The sequence below is a fragment of the Zymoseptoria tritici genome, chromosome 1 (assembly GCF_000219625.1).
Source record: "Zymoseptoria tritici IPO323 chromosome 1, whole genome shotgun sequence".
NCBI classification, from domain to species: domain Eukaryota; kingdom Fungi; phylum Ascomycota; class Dothideomycetes; order Mycosphaerellales; family Mycosphaerellaceae; genus Zymoseptoria; species Zymoseptoria tritici.
Genome location: NC_018218.1, coordinates 619,367 through 639,041, shown reverse-complemented (window position 1 = coordinate 639,041; position 19,675 = coordinate 619,367). Strand labels below are relative to the sequence as shown.

General features: G+C 53.8%; 6 protein-coding genes across 6 annotated transcripts; 4 read left to right on the top strand and 2 right to left on the bottom strand.

Annotated features, from left to right (window-relative positions):
• Positions 1-317: 317 nt before the first annotated feature.
• On the bottom strand, positions 318-3,245 carry MYCGRDRAFT_106788 (uncharacterized protein; the record flags this gene model as incomplete). Its single annotated transcript, XM_003855853.1, has 1 exon — positions 318-3,245. One exon carries the CDS (start codon positions 3,117-3,119, stop codon positions 318-320), a length of 2,802 nt encoding a protein of 933 aa, XP_003855901.1.
• Positions 3,246-4,505: 1,260 nt separating this feature from the next.
• MYCGRDRAFT_12526 (uncharacterized protein) lies at positions 4,506-5,936 on the bottom strand (the record flags this gene model as incomplete). Its single annotated transcript, XM_003855852.1, has 1 exon — positions 4,506-5,936. A coding segment is annotated over one exon (1,431 nt), but the record flags the coding sequence as incomplete, so codon positions are not given.
• Positions 5,937-6,941: 1,005 nt separating this feature from the next.
• Positions 6,942-9,145, top strand: MYCGRDRAFT_65005 (uncharacterized protein; the record flags this gene model as incomplete). The annotated part of the gene is made up of 3 exons (XM_003857692.1): positions 6,942-7,019; positions 7,116-8,280; positions 8,334-9,145. The coding sequence occupies 3 exons, from the start codon at positions 6,942-6,944 to the stop codon at positions 9,143-9,145; spliced, it is 2,055 nt and encodes a 684-aa protein (XP_003857740.1).
• Positions 9,146-10,525: 1,380 nt separating this feature from the next.
• On the top strand, positions 10,526-12,353 carry MYCGRDRAFT_34594 (uncharacterized protein; the record flags this gene model as incomplete). Its single annotated transcript, XM_003857693.1, has 2 exons — positions 10,526-10,566; positions 10,682-12,353. The coding sequence occupies 2 exons, from the start codon at positions 10,526-10,528 to the stop codon at positions 12,351-12,353; spliced, it is 1,713 nt and encodes a 570-aa protein (XP_003857741.1).
• Positions 12,354-15,173: 2,820 nt separating this feature from the next.
• Positions 15,174-16,308, top strand: MYCGRDRAFT_32965 (uncharacterized protein; the record flags this gene model as incomplete). Its single annotated transcript, XM_003857694.1, has 3 exons — positions 15,174-15,499; positions 15,554-16,023; positions 16,076-16,308. The coding sequence occupies 3 exons, from the start codon at positions 15,174-15,176 to the stop codon at positions 16,306-16,308; spliced, it is 1,029 nt and encodes a 342-aa protein (XP_003857742.1).
• A 924-nt stretch (positions 16,309-17,232) lies between these two features.
• Positions 17,233-18,556, top strand: GALM2 (aldose 1-epimerase; the record flags this gene model as incomplete). The annotated part of the gene is made up of 3 exons (XM_003857695.1): positions 17,233-17,560; positions 17,616-18,387; positions 18,443-18,556. 3 exons carry the CDS (start codon positions 17,271-17,273, stop codon positions 18,554-18,556), a joined length of 1,176 nt encoding a protein of 391 aa, XP_003857743.1.
• Positions 18,557-19,675: the final 1,119 nt, after the last annotated feature.

Genomic DNA, 19,675 nt, shown 5'->3' with positions numbered 1-19,675 from the left:
ATCCCAGTGCAATGCATTTCATGTTCGTTGCTCTTTCACTCGTCGTCATCATGGTATTTTCGCCATTTCCGGTATGGACAGCCAGACTGGTACGGGCTGTCCATCGATACGCGAACGCATAATCAAAACTCCAATGCTCCTCCAAGTAGCACAATATTCGTTGTCCGTAAGGAGGTGTTCGTTTGCACAATGCCCTGGGGCAGTTCCTTGCGGGCCTCCTCTTTCATGCTGCCGGCGCCGCCATTATCGGCTGAGTCCTTCGACCTGCAAGGAGAGACTCAAATTCTAACCGGTCCGATCAGTGCGAGAGATTGTTTTCAAGCTTCATGTACCCCAACAATGCCATCACCTGGCGGAAACCTGATCTGTCCTCTCAACTTCTCACGCCTCTTCTCCTGAACTTGCTCATAACGTCGAGCCTTGAGCTGCTTGAGCTTGCTGCTAACGCCCGACAGACCGACGTACGCCACCTGGTTGCCACCTGTAAAGGGAAGCGTAAATATGCGGCGAGGTTTTGGCTCATCATTCCGCGCTTGATTGCGTTTCTCACGCACGCTCATCATACGAGGGAATACAGAGCGGCGCCGTTCAGCCACCTCGGAAGTGTCGCCGCCGGGAGGTAGTCGGCCGTCGCTGTCTTCGAAGTCGTCATCACTGCTGTCATATCCCTCCCAGAACTCCCGAGGCTGCCAGAAAGATGAAAGGTAAATTGGTCGCGCTGCCGGGGTAGTCTGCGGTCGACCTTGCGGAAGTGAGAACCGACGGAAGCTATTTGACCGGCCAAACGGGATCGGTTGAATGAGACTCTCACTGTAGCGTTTCACGCGGTCCCTCAAACTCGGTCGTCTTTGAACTTGATCATCCAGAGTGTCAGGGGGAACCATCTGTCGGTCTGGGTCATCGATCGGCGTTGGAGGGATGAAGACGAGCTGCGGAGGCTCTGGTGCTGTGCGCGGATCATCAAGCTGGTTGTCGACATGGTGGCTCGGCTCATCAAGCGCGCTTTGAGACGTTGTCGGTCCTTGGACATAAGCCTCGAAGACAGGAGAAGGTCCGTCGTGAAGGATGTGCTCTTTTTCCTCAATGTGAGCACCGCTCACACCCAAGCCTTGAAGTTCCCGTGAGACCTGGTGTACCATAATCACGCTGCTATTATTGTGCGGGTAGATCTCCATCCCTCTCGCCACGCAGACCTCATCTTCAGTCACCGCAGAGAAGTTTGACATCGGCGTGTTACTGGGAAGCAAGTGACGTTCGGGCATTCCTTGCGGCACTTCCAGAATCGTATCGCAAGGTAGCTTGACATCGGGAATCTCCTCAGCACGTGGAATACTGGTACGGCGAACGTCGTTGTTCAGACTCAGTCTTCGCTCGTGCGAAGTGCGTCTCAATTTTGGTGAAGGATTGACTTCTTCAACTTGGAAGTCCGATCCTAGACTTGTGCGACGCACACTGTTGTCTCGATCCAGCCTTTGGTCCGCGGAGGTTCTCCTCAATCGATGACTTGGTGAGTCGGTACGCAAAGAGCTCACGCGATCTAGACGCAAGTCTCGCTTCGATCTTCTGAGAGCGCGCGGTTGTTGTTCGGAGATCGATCGTAAGTGAGGCCTGGCTGCATCGCCAGCAAGGGGCAGCTTCATGTTTGCAATCGGAATCGGTCGGTCGTTCAACGGTGAAGAGACCACACGGATCGAGCTTTTGGTGAGTTGTCCGTATGGTTTCGCAACGATCTTGCTGTCAGCGTAAAAGTCGTCCGGACGCACACTTGGAGACCCTTCGCTTCCGATAGACGCCCTGCCATGCTTGTGCTTGAGTTTGTGGCTGCTCTCCACGCTATGTCGCTTGCTGCTGGCTGGAGTGCTGGCGCCGCGCAACGATTCACACCTGGAGGTGTGCCGTAAAGTCCGCTGCCTTTCCGGAGTGGCGACCACGACAGCCTGCACGCCACTGCCGTCGCTGATAGCGCTGTAACGCTTCACGTTCTCCTCCTGGATCATTCGGTATGCCATGTTGTTGCCTTCAAGAGACACCTCATTGACCGGCGGTGTAGATGGCGATGCAACATCAGCTGGAGCGTATCCCTCGGCAGGGAGGGTCAGCTGTAGGGGCGATTCGATCTGCTGCATCTGATCGTGTTCCGACAATTTCTGTTGCGGTGCAGAGATCGACTCTTGAGTATCGTCTGCTGGAAGAAGTGAAGTAATGTCTTCGAGCCGAGCCGTTGACTCCAATTTCACCTCCTTTTTGCGAAAGAGCGGGTTCTTCGGAGCGGCCTTCCACAACGGCGTGCCGTAGATCAAAGCATTGTCAACCCGCTTTAAATCGTCTCCAGGCTTGATGGGCGCACGAAGTCGATGTATTCGATTATTTGTCTCCATCAACGGCGAAGTCGGCGATTCGCTGTTGGCATGCAGGCTCGAAGTCTTGTCCATATCGCTATCCGACTCCACCTGATAATTCTTCACCCGAATCTCGCCAACGTCCGAGCCCTCATTCTGAATCGTGCCACTATCATCGCTGCCAGTTCTCTTCACAGCCAGTCGGGTTGTACTAGGTATGTTGAGCCAATCGGGCGAGCGATCTGGCTCTCCAACGGGCGATGTGATCATGCTGTTGCTGCCGCTACCACTGAGACCTTCTCTCGCGGTGCGGAACGACTCCGTGAACGAAGCGTAGTCATTTCTCAGCGGAGGCCGCGAATGTTGGATCGCTCCGCGTGGAGAAATGTCTGGCGTTGGTGGACTCTGGCTCTCGCCGACCGGAGTTATGATGCCAGACTTGCGAGACTCCAAGGCGTTGCGTACACGATCGGCGAAGACTTGTGGAGGAGGACTTGGAGCTCGCTCGGTCTGAGTCGCGGCGACCTCGCTGTTCGTCATCGTTGGCGGTGTTGGCGGCAGACCCGAGTTGTGTCTGCTCAAAGGGTGCGGCAGAGGTGGAGGAGTGACTAGCACAGTCTCCGCATCGATGGCATCGTTCTCAGTGACGCTCAGCTCGTCCATGCTCTTTGCAAGACCAACTAGTGTTGCCTGATGCTCCACCTCCGTCTCTTGTACACTTTCATGCCAGTCTCGCTGCTTGCCAGCCTCGCTTGGAAGGTCCATCTCCTCCACAGACATGCTTTGCGTGTAGCATTTACACCTCCGATCCCACCGCGCTATGCGAGCAGCGTTGACCCAGTAAGTTCGCGAGCTACGAAATTACTCCTTTCCATATGCAGCACAGCTCTTTTGCGCGATCGCGGTGAACGCAGTCACAGATTCACCACACGCGTGTCTTCGGACGCCGTGTGCTCATTACAGATGATCGCTTCGCGGTCGTCGATGGTGGCTTGGCTGGTCGTCGCACGATGGCTGATGCGGTGGCCAATATGAACAGCGTGCTCACAGGAGCTGGAAATCCGAAGAGGCGGAAATTGACAGACGATTATGCGCCGGGATCCAGGGCTTTGGGTTGAGGGGAACGAAATGTGGTGACGATTCGCGGACGCTTGGGTGGTGGGGAAGGCCTGACGTTCTATTGCGAGGATATTGATGTTCGTATATGGCTTGTCCGGCTCGAGGAGAACGGTGAAATATCTAATAGGCCGTGAAAGTCGTGTCGTGTCGAGTGGAGGGTGTGAAGGTGAAAGTGGAGGCCAGTCGGAGGAGGCCAGCAACGGATGCCGTCGCGAGGGAACGCTCTGCCCACGTTCACGCGAAGTAAGGTTCGCTTAGTTCTAGCGGGGGTGATGTATTTCTTCACGATTCTCACTCTGGGAGGAGAAGTTCTTCCATAAATATGGTCATCTGTCCGATTCAACGGTGATTGACGAAACGATGCGAAGCAAGTCGAGGAGACAAGAAGGAGGTCACGCAGAGAACGAGGGAGCGAGGGAGCAAGTGATGAACGGCTCTTCTTGCGCAAGTCCATGCAAGCACTCTGCACTTGGCGCATGTGGACATGCACGGCCTAGCATTGGATTCGACCTCCGCGCTCCAATCACGGCGGTGTACTGCGTCGGCTCGAACATGAGCAACGGTGCGGTGCATATCGCGGAACAGAATGGTCTGAAACCGAATGCACGACCATTTGCTGCGAAGATCGAGGTCGCTGCTGATAGCCTGGCAAGAGGGACGAAACTTGAAGGGTGTCTCACGAAGGGACAGGTACTTGAGTAAGGTACGTCGGGTTGTTCTACAGTGGTTCTATAGAAGCCGAAGGCGTTCCGTCCTATGTGCTTGTGGACCTCCGATTCGCTCGAGCAACGGCACTTCATTTTGAACCGTATAGTCGTGCTCCCGAAACGTAAGGAATGAGCACCATGAGCACCAGTGTGAGACGTGGAACCTGGTCGTTGGGCCGTCACGGATCATTCTGTGACATGCTGTGCAACCAGGCCTCGAATCAGTCGACAGAAGCTTGGACAAAATGGCTATCATCATTCAAGTCTCAATTCAAGAAAACTATACGTTCTTCTTCCGTATATCTGTCGTCTGTCTTCGCGATGCAGACTCAATAACCCAAGCAAGCGCTCCGAGCAACCCAATGCAAGCAGCAACAACGTCAAACACATGCACCGCCCACCAGATATGCTGTACTCCAAACAGACAGTCTGCATACTCGAATCGCCACTGTCCGGCCGTTTCATCCCACCATGCACTGACTAAACCGGCATTGCCGCCGAAATCTCCCATCATGCTGCGTACAGTGACCTCTCGCACGCCGGTCCGGCTAGGATGGCGAGCTAGTGCACCTTCAGGAGAGTGATACTCGTACGCTGCCCATATTGGCGTCTGTTCATTGATGATCTCCATACCCGTTTTCAGGCTTGCGTGGTAGACGAGGCATCCTTCGTGATCATGTCCGTTCAAGACGATGGCACTACCGTTTCCGTTCGGTCCGGTCAAGCCCTCTAGGATTCTCTCGCTTGTTGCACTGCTAAGATGGTTCTGCTCTTTGATTCCTCTACCGTTGCCTTCGGGAAAGTGATCGAAGAACGGTCCATCAACGCAGACACCCTCTTCCTTGTATAGCGGAATGTGCGTAAGCAAGATGGTAGCTGTGCTTGGAGGAAGGTCTCCGTTGTGCAGATGCCGATCGAGGAATTCCATACTTTCCGCTTGCAGATCCTGCTCGTATGCGGGCCCGTCCAGGTTCATCGAGTTGAGAATAACCAAACGAAGCTCAGGAGCGGCAGGAAGCTTGTTCAACGCAAAGCGGACTTCCCAGTTCACTCTTCCATAGGCATCCTCGAACCTAGGCATGCGTTCCAATGTGATGTCTCCAGCATATCCTATGTCGTGATTGCCAGCAACAGCAATGATCCTATTCTTCCAGGTCGGATCTTGTCCAAGCACTTCGGCGTGATATTCATTCGCATCCGTGATCTCCCGAGGAACGACATGCCCGCTCTTGAAGACTGTGTTCCAAAACCTTCTAGTCCGACTCGAGAACTCCTCGTCGTCGATCCACTGACTTCCAAGCAAATCTCCCAGCACAACTATGTGGGTAGGATCCGACCACCAGTGCATCGCCCTGTAGATATGCGCCAGATATCTGTCATTACCCCAGAGGTCCAGACGCTTTCGATATCCTCTTATTGTCCGGACTATATCCTCATGCAGCAAGTCCTCTATCCTGCTTCGCCAGCTCGTAGACAAAACTCCAAGCCCATCTTTTTCGACATCTTTCAACAGCCGTTCAAAATTCGGAAATGCCGGCGAATCGGAACTGGGAAGCGAAGTGTCGCCTTCTAACTGCGGATCGGCGAGGGCGAGGAGGCGAAATGGTGCCTTGTGGCTCGATGTTGAGGCGGCATCATGGTGCGTGTTTAGAGAAGAGTTGCGAGCTTCGGGAAAGCTGCATTGTTTGAACGCCGGGTACAAGTAAATGTAGAACGTGGCCGCTAAGGCAAATGGCACCAGGAGGCGAAAGAGGCCGAGAAGGATACCAGAGAGGCGCATGGAGACATTATCGTGGGGTGTTCAAGGTTTCCGGCGTGTCGAAGTTGGCCGTGCTTGTCAAGCACGGTGTACAGGCATCAGGGGAAGTCACGGAGTTGCCTCCGGTCTCAAAGTGAACATGACCTTGCCTCAAAGTCGCTTCTCACCACAAGACACTCCGTCATTGATCTTTCTCATCCGTCCTCTGCTCACAAATACGGGAGATGTTAATTGGATCGCCAATGGTCTGCTCCAAAGAAACCAGGTTGCGAACACTTTCGTGGTACCACTCTCGAGCTTGAGACTGCAGCTCGGAAATGTTTCGGGACGAATACCATTCAAGATGTCCTGCAACGAAACCTCACAACACTGCGTTCCCGGAGTCAAAGTCAGGGGACTTGTAGCAAATTTGTTGAAGAGCTGCTTGCAACGACACGAAGCCCTTCGAAAATAGACTTCCTACTCCCATTCGACAGTCCCATGTCCTGGAGCCTTCGCGCCGATGCGATGAGTAGGATTGATGTGATGAGGACCAACTGCCCGATTCTGAACAATGCCCATGTTGTCACACTCGAACCGACCAGATACCTTATGTGTTGGTCATTGTAGGTTGTCGAGGAGAGCAAGGCTGATCCCCAAGACCCCACAATACAAGGCTCCTGCCTCTCCTCCCACGTGACGGCTTCACGCTTTCACACTCACGCAATGCGGGGAAGTCTGCTCGAGTCACTCTCCATGTCTGCCATCAGCGATTTCGCAGTTCGTCCGCTCCCGACACCGGAACAACGTCAACAAAGCCAAAGCCAAAACTTGTGAGCAGCCATGTCCTGGCATGGAGGCACTGCCTTTGACCCACAACAGTCGCAGCTCAACTCTCCACAACAGACGTCGCCGCTGGCCGGATCGCCTTCCATCGATGGTCCTGCGAGGAAACGAAAGCGGAGCTCTGCCGCGGCTGAGAATGGCGTCGCAGACCACCTTGGAGGGACGCCCGATCATGGGTACGAGGGCAGTCCCATGAGCCAGACGCACGGGAGCAAAGGAAGACATCAACCAGGTGTGAAGAGAGCCTGCAACGACTGCAGGCAGCAAAAGGTTCGTTTGTTGCGACGACAGCATTGTGGTTAGCGACAGGTTCTTCGTCGCGTATTCCTGGGTTAGACTTGCCTCACACTAACGACTTTTTCACAGTTACGGTGCAATGTTATTGCTGGCCCTGGAGACTACTACAAACCGTGCGATCGATGTATTAAGCACAACCTCAAGTGCAGCATCGACAATGACTTCAAGAGATTGGGCAAGCGTGCGGCGCATGAAGAGATGGTCAGGGAGCTGGAGTCATGCAGAGCAAGGCTGGCACAATACGAGAGCTTGGGTATACAACTTCCAGCCGAGACTCCACGACCGACCTCTCAATACGGTGCGAGCTACGAAACTTCTCCAGCTGCCGGAGCACCCGTCGCACCGATGTCTGCCGCTGCTGGCAACGCCTTTCTCGGAGCGAGCGAAGCGGCAGCATCTAGAAGTCTGCTGGACCTGAGTCAAGGTTACCGCGAACTGGCACCGACGAGCTATCCGTCCATAACTCCTGGCACATCGCATACGACGCTCGGAAATGTGACTCTGTCAGAACCGCAGCTTCTGGAGTTGTACGGCATCTACTTCCGCTCGTATCACCCCTTCCTGCCGCTGCTCAACGCGGCCACTTCTTACAAAGAGTACTACAGCGAGCATCCTTTGCTGCATTGGACGATTATATCTATTGCTGCTCGACGCTACGATGCGAAGCCCGGTCTATTCATGGAATTGCAACGACCTCTGGAGGAGATCCTCTGGACGACGTTGTCTCAGGTCCCTCAAACGTACCATGTCTGCAAGGCTTTGGCGCTGCTATGCACATGGCCTCTGCCGACATCTTCAACCTCGCAAGAGCCCACTATGATGCTATGCGGTGTCATGTTCCAGCTTGCAATGCAATATGGTCTGCATAGACCGTCGCATGCGCAAGACTTTAGCCGCTTCCGTATTGATCTCCGCGACGAAGACATCTCCGACAGACTGAATACATGGGCGACCATCAATATTGTCGCTCAGAACGTCAGCACTGGTAACGGCCAACCTCCACTTGCTCGCTGGGCATGGTTTACATACGGACTGCATCTGGACAGCATGAAGAAGGAGCTCCAGGTTCGATGTCAAGTAGAGAAGTTCTGCGACACAGTGACCCGAACCCTGTTCACTATGCAGCGAGACCACGTTGTAGAAGTGGACCAGGCTCAGCGTGGTCTTCAGATTGACATGTACGCTCGAGAGCTTGGAGAGCTGGAAGTCACTGTGCTTTCGACAAACACTTCTCGTAAGCATTCCTGCTTCTCGTGGACATGCTTACCTCAACTAACTTCATCGCAGCCGTCCAAGTACTGTTTCTCAAGGCCGCTGCCTTACATCTCCGTCTAGCCGCCTTCTTCGACAAGACCACATCGCCAAACTACCAAGCCGATTTGCGGAACGTCTACATCGCAGCTTCGGCACTTCTTTCTCACACAAGCGACATGCCAGCCGAGCAATTCACCTATGTGCCGCGATATATCGAACAGATGATGCTCGCCGCGTCTGTAACGCTGCTCAAAATCCTCAATTCCTTCTACGCCGTCCATGTCGATACTGTACACGGCAGAACCCTCTTCTTTCGCACAATTACGAGTCTCCGCAAGTTGAGCGTACGCTCCAACGACCTTCCTCAACGCCTGGCCGAAGTCATGGCGCAACTGTGGCAGACCAGCGGTGCCGCGGACCACGGCGCGGTCAAGAGAGAAGAAACCGGCACTTTGGTACCAGATGACAGTCTGCAACTCAAAGTCCGCTGTCGCTCTTCACTATCCGTCCTATACGATGCCATTTGGCGATGGCGAGAGCGTGCTGGTCAGGCTGGTCGTGAGAGCCTGATCACGGCAGACACCAATCCCACCGCCCTACCAACGGACGCAACTGCTTCCCGCAACACACCGCAGCCACCGAGTGGCCTCGGAGGTCCAATGGCTCCAAGTCATGGCTTGCCCGACGTGTCCGGCACCGATTTCGAGGCTGCGTCGTGGGATGCGACCTTCGGCGGCAATGCCGTCTTTGACACCCTTAGCTGGGCTCTAGACGGCAATCTCGGGCTCACTGGTCAGGGACTGTTCGGTGGAACGGATACTCTCGGTCTTCCCTGGCAGGGATAGTCTTTCCCTAAGAGGGCGGAGCATTAGAGCGGCAGTGACGACTCCATGCTATCGATATCGGACGATGCACAGGCGAGCGATGAGGCGTAAATAGTGAGTATTAGCATTATTGACGAGAACGAAGCTTACGACTTTCACGACGGTTGCTTGACCTCACTTCCTCATGGAGTGATTCCTCAACCTTTCTTATTGTCCCTTCTGCGCTGAATCTCTTTTTATAGCCCGAATCTCCGAACAATGAGCATAGTTCTCATTCACTCCCTTTGTCCACAATGAATTTTACAAACCACACAATAATCAAACGACCAACAAAGGCAACCTCTTTCGTCCCGCCAACATGCCTCACTTATATCTTTCCAACCAGCGCGCTCGTCCAGCCAATGCCAATTAGCACACGAACCAGTTTCACTCACTCCGACTACAGCGCACTTACTTCACCCAGAAAAACCGGCCAATCTCACCACCACCAACACCAACACCAAGATGTGGTCCTGCTGCAGCTGCTCCGCCTCCAACCCAGGCGGCATTGTCGCGACCTGGTGCAACGCTTGCGGACACAACACCCGTGGCTGCCGCGAGTGTTTCGCGTACGCGAGAGTGTTCATTGAGCCGATTTTGCATATGTTTCAGGGTTTGGGAATGAAGAAGTAGGTGAAACTCGGTCATGAGAAATGGGAAAGAGGCGGGTTTGGAGCGAGGTGAAGTACACGGGGTGGAGATGGGGCTCGCTGGTCGAGGGAAAGGAAGAGGTGTTGATAGTAAGTTGAGATACTCGAGACTTGCCTTTCGAAGTGTATATGTGCTGTTGTTCGATCTATTCATTGCTGCTCTCCATTTTGTGGTCCCTCGTCTACGCCATTGGCTTCATACTTGGAGTGGCGAACCGGTCAGAGTCGATGGAAAGCGTGGGCTCTAACTTTGAGAGCCATTGCCCGTTCGTCAAGTTGTGTCGCTCTGGATCGAGCACGGGATGCGTGGTGAATCGCCCTCGAATGGAGACTTGAAAATCGTTGTGTCGAAGTAAGGCAGTTCTGTTATTGCTCATCAGACATCGCGGCCTCAACTTTGGCTGCCAGCTCTCTTTCGTCGTGACGCTGATGAATGTTGTCCGTCTTTGCAAATTGATGCGATGGCGAAAGGGGAATGTACAACAAGCCGTCGCGCCCTGCCGTTGATATCCGCGACCCTAGAACCTATCGGATAGGGCAGGTCCACGCGTGGAGCTTTCCCCGCTATATACCATCTTATCCGGACTAAGATGGTCAGTTTCCATCTCTCAAACTCACTGACGATCGGAAGAGGTCAATAGAGGAAGAGGAAGCGTTGGAGCATCGAGCCAAACTTGGACAAGAGCAAGTCCGACGGGACAGAATCGGCAGAATGATCCCTCCATTCGACTACTTTGAGCATCGCTCGGCATGGTACGAAAGCTTCCCACGGTTCCCCACTCGCATCCCACGCCTCGTCACTTGAAACATGATTTGATGTCGTTACACATGTGGGAGAGCTTGAACTGACGACGTGCGACGACAATAGCAAGCAGAAACAACACGAACGCTCAAGTCGAATCGCAACGCTCCCACAAACCTACCAAACGCCATTGTCGACCGTTGAACGAGAGATCTTGAACGAATCCATCGATAAGCTCGTCGAGAATGTCCAAAACAGCACCACCAATGCCGTCGATGTCCTACGAGCGTACGGGAAGGCGGCGGTCAAGGCACAAGAGAAGACGAACTGCGTTACTGAGGTGATGGTGAAAGAAGCGGAACAATGGATCAACAGTGGAGACATCAACTTGAAGGGACCCCTTGCTGGTATACCCGTGAGTCTGAAGGACAGCATTCAAGTCGGAGGCTTTGATACTACTGTTGGATATTCTTGCAATGTGGGCAAGCCGGCGCCAGTCGATGGAGCTATTGTTCGCATGCTCAAGGATGCTGGAGCCGTGCCTTTCGTCAAGACGGCCCTGCCCATCACTCTGTTGAGCTTCGAGAGCTTCAACGATGTCTGGGGTCGGTGTCTGAATCCACACAACCCAAAGTACTCTCCAGGTGGCAGTACAGGTGGAGAGGGCGCGATCCTTGCCTTTGGTGGCAGCAGGATAGGCATTGGCTCAGACGTCGCTGGTTCAGTACGAGCTCCAGCACACTTCTCGGGATGTTACAGTATTCGCTGCAGTACTGGAAGATGGCCGAAGCTGGGAGTTTCAACATCCATGCCTGGACAAGAAGGTATCCCATCCGTCTTCTCGCCAATGGCTCGCACACTTCTGGATCTCACCTACTTCACACGCTCGTTCATTCAGATGAAGCCATGGACATACGATCAATCCGTCCACCCCATTCCTTGGAATGCCGACACCGAGCACGAGTTTCTCGACAAGAAGAAGCTCAAGATCGGCATCATGCGAACCGACGAGGTCGTCGATCCTGCTCCAGCATGCTCCCGCGCCCTTCAAATGGCCGCTGACGCCCTTTCAGGACAAGGCCACGAAGTCTTCGACGTCACTCCTCCCAGCCCCTACGAAGCAATGGTCATCGCCAGCAATCTCCTCAACGCCGACGGCACCAGAACATTCCGCTCCTACTTCCGCACCGGCGAGACCGACGACGCTGGTGCCCGTGAATTTGGCCGATACATGCGACTCCCACGATTCTTGAAATGGTTCTACTATGCTTACGTCAAATACATCAAGCGAGATTTCATCTGGGCTGGTCTCCTCGAACACTGGCATGAGAAGTCCGCGTACGAGAACTGGCAATGGGTCTACAAGCGGGAAGTCTACAAAGCCAAGTTCCACGCTTGGTGGAATGAGTTTGGAACCAAAGGCGATGGCATGGATGTGATGTTGACGCCGCCGAATGCTACGCCTGCTGTGCCGCATGATGGTATGAAGGACGCTGCGTCGAGCTGTGGATACACGTTCTTGTTCAATTTGCTGGATTACACTTGTGGTATCTTGCCGGTTACGCATGTGGATGCGAACAGGGATGTGCTGCCCGCAAGTGTCAACGTCAAGAAGATGAATGGTGTTGCGAGGGGTGCGTACAAGCATTATGATGCGGCCACGATGGCTGGTTTGCCGGTTGCGGTGCAAGTCGTTGGGAGAAGACTGGAAGAAGAGAAGGTCCTGGCTGTGATGAAGAGATTGGAAGATGCGCTCGAGTCAAGAGGCGAGAAGTATCAGCTTTTGGAGGTGCTCTAGGGCTATGAGGTACGATTGTCGTAATGAGTCACTGATACATCACGTAGACACTTTGAGCGATACCAGTCACCACAAGAGATTTTCCTTGAATCGTTCAATTCAAATGCTATGACTTCCTGCGCTACCAGTCCATCCGGCGGCCATCGCTGAGTATGAAACTGCCGACCCTGTTGCTCTTGTCACCCGTGATTCCCACGCCATCCGTCGAATCGATACTCGCACTCTAGGGCGTTGGCATCATCAGCGCCGCCCAGCAAGCAGCCTGGCATGCCCCGAACGCAGTGTTGCATGCGACGATCACTGGCGGGAGGACAGGCGGGGCCGCGGCTCCGAAGACGAAGCCACCAGCCGCATAGCAAGCCACGACCACGCCGGCGCATCCGGCCTGGCAGACTCCGTAGGCTGCTGGTCCGGCGGAGATGGCTGGAGCGATGACGGCGAGAGTCGCGAGGCTCATCTTGAGAAGACGCATGGTTGTTGTTGTGTTTGTGTCTGTATGCGAGTCAGTGTTGGGGTCGTAGGTTGACCGATATCTTGCGAATTCTTACTTTGCTTTTGTTGTGTGGAAGGTTGAGTCTGTGTCAGCTGATCAGAAGGACTTGGAGTCTTCTGGTGCTGGCTTGTGGAGGTGGTGGATGGAGAAGACTGGTGTTAGAAGATTGTTGACGACTTATAGGGAACACGATGGAGCATGTGTTTGCTTCCTTCCTTTAAGCTTCCAGGACGAAAGGTCCAGACTTCGCTTGGGTCTGCGACATGCCACGGTTGCTCATCGCGAGAACATGCCACTCGCTTCGTCAACAAAACGAGCACACCGAGCGAGGCATAGCTGCATCATGCCGTGCCGGTACGGCCGCAGATCACCCAGCTACAATAGTCCACGACTTCCTTCTTGGGTTAGCGCCAGCCGTATTTCAGGCAGCAGATCGACGTCCGGATCCTTCTTCCACAAAACATCAACATCACAGATTGGTCTGGCGACGATGCTCCACACTCCAGAGATATGGATGCATATCTTCGAGCAACTTGTCGATGACCATGCCACGCTCCTCAATACCAGTCTCGTCTGCCGTTCCTGGCATGATTTGTCACAGCCGTACCTCCTTCAAATCGTTGATTTGAGCTGCCACAATGTTGAAGGCCGCCTCACGAAAATGGACTGGGGTGAAACGAAGGTCGTTTATCCACAGCTTCATGCAAAACTTGCTCCTCCGAGCCTGGTCTCTCGACAGCGCAGCTTTCTTCGGCTGATTACGGACCGACCTACGCTGGCTAAGCATGTTAAGTCGTTCACGTGGACGCTGGTATGGGGACACGTAGGGGCGAAGAGGACTGACAGAGAGGACGAAGCTGAACCGACCCTCCTGCCAATTGATCGGCAAACGTGGAACATTTTCTCCGCAATTATCAATGTCACGACGCTGGACCTGGCATCGATACACGATGTATGGGAGGACAAGCTGATACGGCAGAGTCCTCCATGTCTGTTCCCTAGCGTGAGAGACCTTCGTCTCTGCGGATGGATGCACCGTGGCCTGGTCAGAGCGATTCTCGATTCGATCGATACCTCCAAATTGCATAGCTTGAAGTTGGACTCCCTGGATGACGAAGGCGCTCTTCCTGGAGGCGGGCCCATTGAGCAAGGGACAGCTTTCTACTTTTCGAAGAATATAAACCAAGGCCTCATCTCGGTGTACGAAGAGCTCGTTATCGACGATGATCTTTTCGAACGACAAGAGCAGTCCGTTGCAGCGATTTTCCCAGGACCCATGTGGTTTCCACTGCGAGTGCTCTCGAGTGCCACTTCTGGTTCGCTGTCGACCATACGACTAAAGGTCTCGCCCTTTGATGGCGAGATCGACATACGCAACTATTATACGTTGTTCCGTCAAGCAGCAAGCCTGATTCGCAATGCTTCGAGCACTCTCAAGTCTCTGACCATCATCTTCGGAGAGTCGCTTTACCTGTACAATCTTCGGAGTGAGCGATACGGAACCCACAGTATGCGCAACCGAGAAAGCTTTTTCTCATGGTGCGGGAGATTGGCGACTTCTTTCTTGAAAGCGATCATGAACACGCTCCTTGAATGCTCTTTTCCAAACTTGGGTGAGTGCAACTTCGAGGGCTTCTGCGTGCTAGAACACCCGGCCGCCAGACCCCATATCGACGAGATCCAGGCTCTGGTGACAGGCACACGATATCATGACTTCGACTTCACCGGAGTCTCGCATGTTGCTGGACATCGTGTTTTCCCTGGCTTCCGGACTCGCAAGCACTTTTTGGAGTACGATCATGGGTGCGATGAGGAAGTGCTGGACAATAGCTGAGCATCTCAAGTTGAGGCCAAGCATCCATGTCTAAAACGAGACGGACGTTGGAGTTGACGGGACTGCATGAGGAGATGTTTGGTTGGTGAAAGACTGTCTTATCAATGTAAACGTTCTCTGTCGTCTCGGCTATCAAGAGATCCAATTTTAGATCCCTCGATTGAAGTGCGCGCCGGCCCAGGTTGCGATTCTTATTATTAGGCCTGTGCCGCTTGTTCGAAGCGACATGGGTCCGTGGCGATCAAGCATCCAGGATTGTCGGCAACTCGCGCGTTGAACTTACAGATTGCGAAATGTTCCTCGAAAGGAGAGCATTATTATCAACGACTCTGACCCGAGTCCTCCAGTGCGCAAAGCTTTGAGCATCTCCTCATCATCGCGCGACGTTGCCGGCTTCAACGCCACTGGCCTTCCACGAGAGTATCAGAGAGAGTGGAACTGCTGAATGCGCGCTGACAGCCTCATGAAGCGCACACTGGATGCGACCAGAAGCATGAACACCTGGAAACGTGGGATTGCACGGCAGTCGAGAAGCATATGGTTGTTCCTGGTCTGCTGTACCATTGGTGCCACCGTATTCTACTGCTCAACGACGGTGCTCTACGGCTCTGCTGCCGGCATCAGCTTTGTTCGCCTATTCAAACCACACGCACATCTGGAGGACGAGGTCGCGCTTGTGGTTGCCAGTCAAAAAGGGGACGATACCGCATGGCTTGATGCCTTCTCGAAATGGACACGATCGATCTATGTCACCGATGATCCGACGGCGGCTCTCACGGTGCCGATGAATAAAGGCCGCGAAGGCATGGTGTACCTCACGTACGTCGTATCCAGCAAACCCGCGGCAAACCACTTGACTGACTTGCGACGCAGCTACATCATCGATAACTACGACCACCTCCCGTCGACTGTGATATTCACCCACTCTGAGAGATATCAGTGGCACAACGATGACCCTCTATACGACGGGCAGTCCGTCCTGGCAAGGTTGAACACGACCTACGTCCGCGAAGAAGGCTATGTCAGCCTACGCTGTGGATGGCATTTGGGCTGTCCTGCAGCCATCCGCCCTCTCGAGCAAGCAAAACTCCCTGCTCCGGCATCGGATCCAACTTCCGAACACGCAAAGGCTGGCAGCTTCTACAAATCAGCGTTTGAGGATATGTTCCCAGACACACCGGTTCCAGACGCCATTGGTGTTGGCTGCTGTGCGCAATTCGCTGTCTCGGCAGACACTATTCGGTCGAGGAGCGTGGAAGATTATCAGCGCTATAGAGGCTGGCTTGTGAGGACTGAATTGAATGACGATCTTAGTGGAAGGATGATGGAGTACTTGTGGCATAGTGAGTTGCCCGAATTTCTCCGCTCTGCGGCAGGCCGCTGACCAGTGTCTAGTCATTTTCGGAAAAGGACCAGTGCATTGTCCGAGAGCCGAAGATTGCTATTGCAAAGTATACGGAATGTGCGACTTGCCGTGCGAAGACGACGGAGGATGTAAGGCAGTGTACACTCTACCGCCGTTCTCCTCTCTTCCGGAAGGATGGCCAGACGTCGACTGGACCGGTGATTCGCGTAACTCCGACGAGTTGAGGCTCAAGTTCGACACGGAGTATGGACCCAATCTGTGAGGCCGCAATCCCGTTGTCGGCCTTGGAATAGAACTGAACATATGGTCTGGAAGCCCGGCTCCGGCATCTAGATGAACGCAGTGCAGACCGAGAAAACGGCCGCCTTTCACAGCGTTCCTTGACCCAGTGGACGTCCGTTCAGCGAGATCTTCTTGCACGACTTGAACAAGCAAACAACTCTTGATGAATCCGATAGCAGAGAGGTGTCGTTGCGTCTGCAAACTTCTGGCTGCAGCAAGACGGGAAACTTCCATGTATACGCAAATTGCAGGCTTCACCGTCGCACAGCAGCTGAATGCTTAGCAGAGCACTTGTTGTAGTTCGTATACATGCTCACAGTAGCTTCGCGATGCTGTGCCTCCAGTAGTGACGATTGTAGAATCCTCGTGAAGCATGGATAAATTGAAGGATCTCCATGGGAGCAAGCAGCATCATTTCCCCTCATTTCACCCGTGGTCGCCCAGGGCTGCCACCTGATGATTAACCGGCTCCACCACAATTCGTGCGAATCAGTTTCTCCGCCATACTCCGTCCGACCACCGATCCTTCGTTACATCACAAACCTTTGCAAGGCTCGCCATGACCCACGCACAGACACGATCTCGCTTCTCCACGTTGTTTCTCCGCTTCATCTCGCATGGCACGGACGATGCTCAGGTGGAGAAGCCGGGGATCTTCTCTCCCGTCCACCTATCCGGGTATATGCTCACAGCATAGCTGCACGCGAATGGCGGTGATGACCATGGGTGATGCTTTTTCGATTCGGTTCCTGCATGTGCGAGGGTAAAGGTCTGAAGCGGAGCTGTGTTATTAAAGGTTTGGCCAGGATGTTTGTGTTGTTAGATTGACCTTGCCTCTCACTTTCGCATTTGAATCTCACTCTTGGTCTTGCTGTTGACCGCTCTCACTTCACGGTGCGAAGGCAAGAAACAAGACTTCTCTAGCACACAGCTCTCCACATCATGATCTCCTCGGTGCTCTCAGTGCTCATCGCGGCTGCTGCGGTCGCCGCAGCAGACTCGCCATTCCCGGCATTCTCTGGCGATCCGTTTCAGAAATACACTCTCAGCGCGAACGGCATCTCGGCATCGTTCATCCCATATGGCGCGCGGTTGACGAGCTTGTGCGTCCACGACAGGAATGGCAACTGGCAGGACGTGGCGATTGGGTACGATGAGGGCAGCCAATATCTTCAAGACACTCTCACAAACCACACGAACTTTGGATCTCTCGTCGGACGCTATGCGAATCGGTATGCCAATGGAGAACCAAACTAGATGGAGCACGTCGCTGACACATAACTCCAGCATCAAGAACGGCACATTCGAGCTCGACGGCCAGACCTACCACATCCCAACCAACGAGCACAAGGGCGCGAACACTCTGCACGGCGGCTTGATCGGCTACGACCAACAGAACTGGACCGTCGTGGCGCAAAGCTCCAGCAGCATCACGTTCATGCACTACGATGCCGCCGATCAGGGCTTCCCGGGCGACCTCCTCAACTACGCGACCTACACCCTCGAAGACGACGCTTCGTGGACTTCCCGCATTGTCTCCATCCCACTCAACGACGCCACGCCGGTCATGCTGTCCAACCACGTGTACTGGAACCTGGGCGCGTTCGTCGATGAGGAAGGCGAGACAATCCTGAACCACACTCTCTACATGCCCTACGCGAAGCGCCGAATTGGAACGGATGGTATCCTGGTTCCCAATGGCGAACTTCAGTTGGTGGCCGGCACCGGACTAGACTTCACAAAGCAAGGCACAACCATCGGCCAGAACATCAACAACACACTCGACGCCTGCGGCAGCGGCTGTGTCGGTATCGACAACGCGTTCATCACCGATCGCTCGCCGTATGCTGCTCAACAGGATCCATACCTCGAAGTCCTCAAGCTCTCCTCGGCGAGCACTGGGATTGAATTGACCATCCAGACGAACCAGGGTGGTATCCAGCTGTACTCGTGTGGCGGCCAGAACGGTAGCATTCCGTTGAAGCAGAGTCAGCAGCATGTCCAGGGCCAGACGTCGTACTTGCAGAAGTATGGATGTTTGGTGATTGAGACGCAGGATGTGAGTGTTGCTTTGTTAAAGGACGCGTCTATATGAGAAGCTAATCGTTTTGCAGTGGATCGATGCTATTAACCAGCCTCAGTGGGGTCGTGAAGACTTCCAGATCTTCTCCCGTACTACGGAGCCTGCCGTCAGCTGGTCGAAATTCTCTTTCGGTCTTGTGGAGTAGGGACGATTGGAGGAGAGTGGTATCTATCGAAATGAGAGCAGAGCCGTGTCATGAGCAATAGCAGTAATGTATACGTCCATGGCTCTTACAGAGTGAGCACGAGCAGCACAAGCGTACCTGTGCCGAAGTCGCCGTTCACTCCCGTTGCACGTACAATCGAGCTCTGAAGTTGGTCTTGAATGTATGTAAGGAGGTGGCGTGGCCAATCTATTTCTACTAAACAGGAAGAGAGTCACTGTCCGTCGCAGCCGTAGCCCTGGCTCGTAATAAGATGTTGCCAAAAGTCCGTCCATACCTTATTGCCCATTTGAGCCGGCACTCTTTGTAGGGGTACCATCATCGAGGCTGCCGCGATATACTCTCTACCGGCTCCGTTACGAGGCAGAACCCGGCTTCAATGAAGAAGACCTGTTTCTTGGTGTGCTCCTCATGTTATCGTCCTTACTTTCTTACCCTCGTCAGACGACCAATGTCCGCAGGATACAAGGAGTCCGCTCGTCGTAGATCTCTTTATTGTTCCATCTATTGCCCTCTGTGACCTTAGGCCGTCTTGATGCCCACATTGGCTGACGTTGATATAGGCTCTTCTCGACGCATCCCTTGCATCAAGCACGCCTACACGGTCACTCCTCTCGCCGCATATCAGTCCCGCCTTCCTTGTTCCCTTGATTCCCCGCTGCTCCCATCTGTTTCCCTCTTACTTGTTTCTTCCATTCTCCTCTTCTCCCACGCTTTTCCCTCTGTATTCTAGAGCCGTTTTCAATACTCCAGGTCAGTTAGGAGCGTCGTCGGGCGTACTGGACGCTTCGTAGGGTCTGTCGATGTCGAGTGCTCGATGGCTCGTGTGGAATGCGGCGTTTCGGCTGGGAATAGCGTCGTTGTCGTCGAGGATGAGACTGTAGACGGAGGACAAGCGTCCGTCACGGTGGTTGGGCATGAACGAAGTCCAATAGGCGAGTCCTCAGCGTTCACAGTCCGTCCACGACCAGGAAGACGGTCGAGCCGCTGTCGTCGATTGGCAATGGGTTCCTGTAGAGTCAGTCATGTCTTTCCTGCCACTGCTGGAGTGACAGATAGTGAGGTGAACGAGGAGTGAGCTTGACAGAACAGGTCCCATGT